General features: G+C 44.3%; 1 protein-coding gene across 1 annotated transcript in view; it reads right to left on the reverse strand.

The window, feature by feature from the left end:
• The window catches only part of LOC108228290 (macrophage colony-stimulating factor 1 receptor 2), a gene marked incomplete at its 3' end in the record, with an annotated part of 21,662 nt that overhangs the window by 8,221 nt on the left and 6,246 nt on the right, over positions 1-7,195 (reverse strand). Inside the window, 7 exon segments of the mRNA XM_017403833.3 lie at positions 130-235; positions 307-422; positions 1,887-2,265; positions 2,418-2,580; positions 2,654-2,790; positions 2,954-3,247; positions 3,394-3,669. Of these exon segments, the coding sequence (XP_017259322.3) occupies positions 130-235; positions 307-422; positions 1,887-2,265; positions 2,418-2,580; positions 2,654-2,790; positions 2,954-3,247; positions 3,394-3,669 (1,471 nt within the window).

Raw genomic sequence — 7,195 nt, forward strand, 5'->3', positions numbered from 1 at the left:
ATAATAATAATAATAATAATAATAATAATAATAATAATAATAATAATAATAATAATAATAATAATAATAATAATAATAATAATAATAATAAACAGTGCAGCCTGTAGGAGGAGCTACAAGTTTACATACTTATCCATGCTGGTGCAGGTCAGCCAGAGGACTGTGGGCCGAGGATATCCAGAGCTGATGCAGATCAGACTGTTGTTCTGCTGAATGATGGCAGCAGTTGGAGAACCTGCAGGGTTCAGATGAGCTTTAAAAGTTCACAGGTGACAAATAAAAAAACAGATTACAAAAGTTCCTTACGATAGATCCGGAGGTCCACCTCATGTGAGCCGTTAAAGAATGAATTACAGAAATCAAACGAGTATCGACCTCGATCCTCCTGACGCACACGCCGCAGGAGCAGGATTACCTTTAACCTGGAAAAAGAAAAATACCACCTTAACAAACAGTAACATCAAAGATACCACTTTATTCGTCCCAATCAATGTTTTTGGTTATTTTTGTTGATTTTGTTATTTACTCCCTCTGCCTCTCTGTATTCTCCTCTGTGCCATTCTCTCATTCCTCCCTCAGTCAGCCTGCCACGCCCATCTCCAACAGTCGCTGGTTTTATTAGTCACAGCTGCAACTCCTCTTCCCATGAATCCCAGTCCTTATACTTCTGTCAGTCTGTCAGTCACCACCTCTCTTCAGTGGATCATTGTTGTTGATGCACTGTATGGTTCTCCTCGCTGTCCCCTCAACTTTTTCTCTAGTAAGTCTTTGAGTTTTCTTGAGTTCCTTGCATAGTTTGTATTTATGGATCCTGTTCTCAAGAACCCGACATTATTACTAAAAATACCACCTTTACAAACAATGATATCAAAGATACCACCTTCATGATTAAAGGATTGCAGCTTCTGTGTTTGTGGAAGCAAAAATTTGCCATGGGAAAAATTTGGAGAGGCTGTGGAGAAGAGCCTTTGGGTGGCCCCAAAGAGGTCCTAGAAGACGGCAGGCCTACCCCAGGCTCCGCTTGGTCTGGGTGGGGAACCACTGAGCTTGACTGAGGATCTTGTTGGACAACAAAAGGAACATTTTGAAGATCTAAATCTGGCCATCATGCCCAACTTTGAGGAGGTAAAGTCTGAGGTCTCAAGGAAAGACAAGTCCATTACCACGGCAGAGGTCACCACGGTTCAAAAGCTTCCTGATGGCAGGGCACCAGGAGTAGACAAGATTCAAGGCTCTGGATATTGTAGGGCTGTCATGGTTAACCTGCCTCTTCAATGTTACATAGAGTACCAGGACAGCACCTGTGGAGCAGCAGACCGAGGTGGTGGTCTCTACAACTATCGGGTGATTCACACTGCTCAGCTTCTCCAGGAACATTACCCCAGATTCTACCAAGGAAGAATCAATCTGATTGTTGAACCACAGATTCAACAGGAGCAGTGTGGATTTGGTCAGGGTCATGGAAAAATGGACCAGATTTCTACCCTCGCAGAGTTGCTAAGAGAGTCAGGGTTCCCTCCTGGACCTCCTACCTCAACAACCTGATCGCAGAGGAGAGAAAAAACTGGTTGGATGGATGGATGGATGGATGGATGGATGGATGGATGGATGGATGGATGGATGGATGGATGGATGGATGGATGGATGGATGGATGGATGGATGGATGGATGGATGGATGGATGGATGGATGGATGGATGGATGGATGGATGCAACCACAGACAAACAGATAAACAAATTGTAGCTATTATGGTTTGTTAAAGTGGTATGATTGGTTTACACTGATTGTTAAGGTGGTATTATTGATTTATGTGGTCTTTTAAGGTGGTATTGTAGCAGTTACTGATCAGCAGCAGTTAACACATTAATACACAGACGTTAGCTTACTTGTAGCCATCGGCAGAGTAGCTCTTCTCGAACACTGCAGCATCATTGTTGTTTAGTTGTGAAGGAGTCATCCAGTAATGTCTATGGATTGGAGGATATGCCTCCAGAAAAAAGGTGAGTGTCATGTCTCCACCTTCATACACGTCCACTCTGCTGTGGCCTCTAACGTTTCCCCTGCTACCACCATTCATATCAGTTCTGTTAGTGCTAATGTTAGCAATCAGGTCTCCTTTTACTTCCTGTGTGCTGCTGCTAATATTAGCCTCTGGTTCTTCTTGCTTCTCCTCTAGCATGCTGCTGGCATTAGCAAACAGGCTTTCAGTGATGTGCAGGGTGTCAGTGGTCTGCAGGTACAGGTAGATTCTCAGGTAGGGGTGATCTGATGAAGAGGAGGATAAAGACAAACAGTAAACATCAATGTGCTGCTCTCAGAGTTGATTTGATCCTGTTTCATAAAGTGGTTCTGATGTTGTTTTTCATTACTATTTATGTGTCATTGATTGTTTTACATATTTTTGATTATCAACAAACCCAACACTCTAAGATGTGCGGTTGCCATGGATACCCCAGCTTCATTGACAGCAGTACAGGTGTACGGTCCGCTGTGGTTCCGGCTGACAGCAGAAATGGTCAGAGTGTTGTTGATGTACAGGCAGATGTTATCATAGTATTGGCTGGTAGTGCTTTTCAGTCCCTGAAGCAAACAAAACAACCAATGAGACAAACGGACAGGTAAATCAGGACACAGGTGTTGGTACAATGCTTACCTGTATGTGTGGGTGTGTCCAGGAGACACTGAAAAAGTGGGAGGGGTTACCAGCCTGACAGGTGACCTCAAACAGCTCTCCTTCCAGACGGAGGACTTCAACCTGACTGATGGACAAGGAGGGGGGGTGGTGTAGCCCTGCCGAGAGAAAGAAAGAAAGAGAGAGACAGATCGGGAGTCAAACTGAGAGACAGGTGGGGAAAAGTGAAGGATCAGTCAGACAGGTGTACTGACAGGTGTTGAGACAAACAGGTGTATTGAAAAGTGTAGAGACAGACAGGTGTTCAAACAGGTGTCTTACTGGGATGTATCAGGAGGTTGACAGGTTTGGATCTGAATTCTTGTCCATCTCTCCAGCCTGAACAGGTGTACTGCCCTTTGAAGGACCTCCTCAGCTGTCGGATCAGGACTCCTCGCCGAAGGTCAAATGTGACATTCATGCCTGGTGGCAGGCCCCTCCCCCTGACCTCTGATTGGAAAGTGAGGTTCATGATGGATGGGTCAGTCAGCAGACACCTGAACAGGAAGTCATCACCCTCTTTGAGGCTGGGGGAGCGACGAGGTGTGACAAACACGGTGGATGGGTCAGCTGGGTCTGACAGAGATGCATTATGGGAAACTGGAGGTTATTTTTAGAGCATGATGAAGATAAGAAGAATCATTTCTGTCAACAGGTTAGTCATCTATAGCAACCTTATTGCGCAGACTCTTTAAATGAGGCATTGTGTCAGGTCTTTTTACCTTTGATGTACAGGTGGATCCAGGTGTTCAGGTGGCCCACTTCCTGGTTGGTGTAACTGCATTGGTAAGTGCCAGTTTGTTTGGGGTCTGCCTTGCTAACCTGCAGTGGGTTCAAACGTTTGTCCTTGTACATCGGAAGAATTGCATTGGTGGACCAGTGGACAGATCCGTTACCATGGCAACCTAGCCTGAAGGCAGAGCCAGCAGTCAGAACCACCTCTGACTGGTTCTGTAGAAAACTTGAGTTCAAATAAATTGATGGAGGCCCAGGAGGTTCTAAAACAAAAAACAACAACAAATGTTTTAGAGCATGAAAACAAAACCAAAGGCCACCTAAGCAGCTACAGAGTGCATGCCTAAGAACACCAAGGTGGATCCTAATCCTGACAGGTATGGACACAGAACTGTGAAAACCTGAGAACACCAGAGTGTACACTAAGCCTTGCTAACTGGGTACCCAACACTAGCAGGTCTGAACACAAAGATAATGCCTCCTGAATATTATGACAAAATGAAGATAGATGTTAACCACCAAAAACCAGCTATACCTGCTGAACATGAACACCACGCCAGGTGTATCCACAGACAGACATAACAGGACCAAGGTGTACAGACAGAATCAAGATCAAAACATCCTTTTTTGTTTCAGTCTGACAATTTGTCTGGAGTAATAATGCTTCATACCACTGTACTGGGATCCCAAAGTACATATGGAGGGAAAGATCATGAAAAGAAAATCAGCATTCTGTGGCCTAACAGCAGCTGTAACTATATAAAACCTATGATGTTTAAAAAACCAGTAGCAGAGACATCACAGAACCCAGTCATGAAATACACACAGAGGACACATCAATTATTCACCAAACAAACACACAAAGTACCTAACCAATAAAAATAAAACTAATTGATAAACATGTAGTTGTCAAAAGAAATTCCAGTAGAATAATTCAAATAAGAAAATGCTAGGCATACATATATGACATAAAAAAACTAGCAATGTTAAGAATTTTTCAGATTTGACAAACTGTACTGTTACTGTTAGTTAGTATTTGTACGTGTTTGTTTGTTTGTTATTGTTGTTGTTTTACTTATGGAGACTGGAAAGAAGCAGAGCTTGTATTGGTTCTGTTAACCAATCACATTCAGATATAAGGGAAGAAGAGTTATTCAGAATCTTCTGGGTTATCCTGATAACACTGTGTCATCAGATAATTTGATTATGATGGGATTCCACTGCTGACTTCTACATGTATTGGTAGTGTGAACAAGAGAACGCCATAAACACAAAAACATCACAGCAGCAAAAATTCAAAATTTTTTTTATTTAAAATCAGAGAAGCAAAATCACAACTAATGTAAATAAAACAAATTTATATTCATTCAGGTTTTTAGATCACATTCTGATCAGTTCAATATGAGGAAAATGTTTTGGTTCCTGACTGAATATCAACACAGACAACAGGAGTTAACTGATCGAGAACCGATCATCTCAGAAAGAACTGGCCGGCTTTGAAAGATCTGAGGATCTGATTGGCTGGCAGTGGAGGATCAGAGGATCTGATTGGCTGGCTGTGGAGGATCAGAGGATCTGATTGGCAGGCTGTGGAGGATCCGAGGATCTGATTGGCTTGCTGTGGAGGATCCGAGGATCTGATTGGCTTGCTGTGGAGGATCCGAGGATCTGATTGGCTGGCTGTGGAGGATCAGAGGATCTGATTGGCTGGCTGTAGAGGATCCGAGGATCTGATTGGCTGGCTGTGGAGGATCAGAGGATGTGATTGGCTGGCTGTGGAGGATCAGAGGATGTGATTGGCTGGCTGTAGGGGATCAGAGTATTTGATTGGCTGGCTGTGGAGGATAAGAGGATCTGATTGGCTGGCTGTGGAGGATCAGGGGGATCTCATTCAACAGAAGCAGTAGGTTTTTTATTGATCTCTTGCAACTGGGTGGCGATACGTGATGTCTGCAGCAGCAAAGCCTGATGGTTTTCAACTAGAAGACTCTGGTGTCGAGCCAGGTTCTGCAGGTTCTGGATCTGTTGGGTGCCCTGAGGACACAAGGCCACAAACAGATGAGTTCAGTCAAACTGGTTTAGATACAGGATTGCCTTGATCCTTTATCAAACTGATCCAATAATAGATTAAAATAAACTTGAACTAAATAAAATCCCCCCCCTAAGCTAAACTAACCAAACTGAAAATCAGACTCACCTGACTTCCCAGAAGGCCGAGTTGTTGGACCACCTTGACCTGATGTCTGGCAACCTCCTCCTGGATCTGGACTAGATGGGTCAGTAGATTCTGAACCTTCATTCTCCACATGTCCTCTTGTGGACTGTTCTGGATCAGCTCAGACTGGTCGGGGGCAGAACTCGGAGCAGCTGAGTTGACCCTGAAAAGGTCAGGAAACTGGGCGGCGCCCATCATCATGGCACTGGGTTGGTGGTCATGGAGATCACCTGCAGTGAAGACGACTGAGGTCAGACCTTCTTCAAAAGTGTGTTGGTTCCATCTCTGTTGTAGTCACACAGGTGTTTACAGGTGTGTTTGCTCTGATTGGCTCAGACATGTTTGCTGTTCAGCATCAATGGACTGTTTCACATCTGGTCAGGACCTCATGGTTTCAGAGCTGAGCAGGTGAAGACAGGTGAATTCATAAAAACAGAACCACCTGGACATCAGGTCCAGTTGGTCCAGCAGCTGCTAAAAGAAGCCCAGGCAGAAGTAAATTTGGTGATTTAAAACAAGAAAACATGGAGCTGAAAGAAAAACGCTTGGATCCAGAGTAACACCCTCATTACTGCAGACAAGGTTCCAATCCAATGGTCCATCTCCCACTCCATCCTCCCATCACTTAGGAACAAGTTCACAGATACTCCCTCTACTCGAGGGAAAGATTCACCCCCGAGCCATGAGCCAGAAGAGAGAAGCTGACTGTCATCCCAGCTGTGAACCGCCCCACTGAATACTAAAGGTCATGGTCTGAAGACACCAACAGTATCACATCATCTGTAAAAAGCAGAGACAAGACCCCTTATCTACATGACTGCACCTTGAGATCCTGTCCATGAAGACCACAAACAGGGTCAGACACCAGGGGGGAGTCTAAGGGGTTTTGAGCTCTTTGTGTTGAAAAAATGGACACAGTTCTTGTTTTGGTTCTACAGGTTCTACAAGTCTGACAGGTATGATGAACATGTGGGTCAGCTGAACTGATTGGGTGCTTCCAATAATCAGTTATGTCAGTGATGGAACACTGATCGGATCAGTGAACTCTCAGAGATAACGATTAACTGAGAAGCTTCATGTGACAGTTGGGGACTCTCGTCACAGAGTTTCACAATAAAAGGAAAACAGAAGTGAAACCACACACTCGCACACACACACACTGATGTACCCTCGGACTGTTGCTGTGTAAACGTTGCATTCGTCAGCTCCTGGATGAAACAAAGACAAAGTTCAAGAATTTCTTTTAAAATTTTTCATGTGAACTTCTGCAGAAGTAACACCACCTGCACAGGTAAATAAAATGAGGATACAGGAGACTGACAGGGCCCACTGTGAGCCTACAGCAAGTTCTCCATGGAGACAGAAACAAGTGGAGACTGTTACCATGGATACAGTCCCGTTTACCCCATCTGTTACCATGGAGCTAAACTCAGGCAGAGAAACTGGCCATTTTATTTATAAAATCATCCATGATTGGACTGATTTCACTCCACAATCATCCATCCGTCCATCCGTCCGTCCATCCGTCCATCCATCCATCCGTCCGTCCGTCCATCCATCCATCCATCCATCCA

The sequence above is a fragment of the Kryptolebias marmoratus genome, unplaced genomic scaffold, assembly GCF_001649575.2.
Source record: "Kryptolebias marmoratus isolate JLee-2015 unplaced genomic scaffold, ASM164957v2 Scaffold65, whole genome shotgun sequence".
Lineage (NCBI taxonomy): Eukaryota > Metazoa > Chordata > Actinopteri > Cyprinodontiformes > Rivulidae > Kryptolebias > Kryptolebias marmoratus.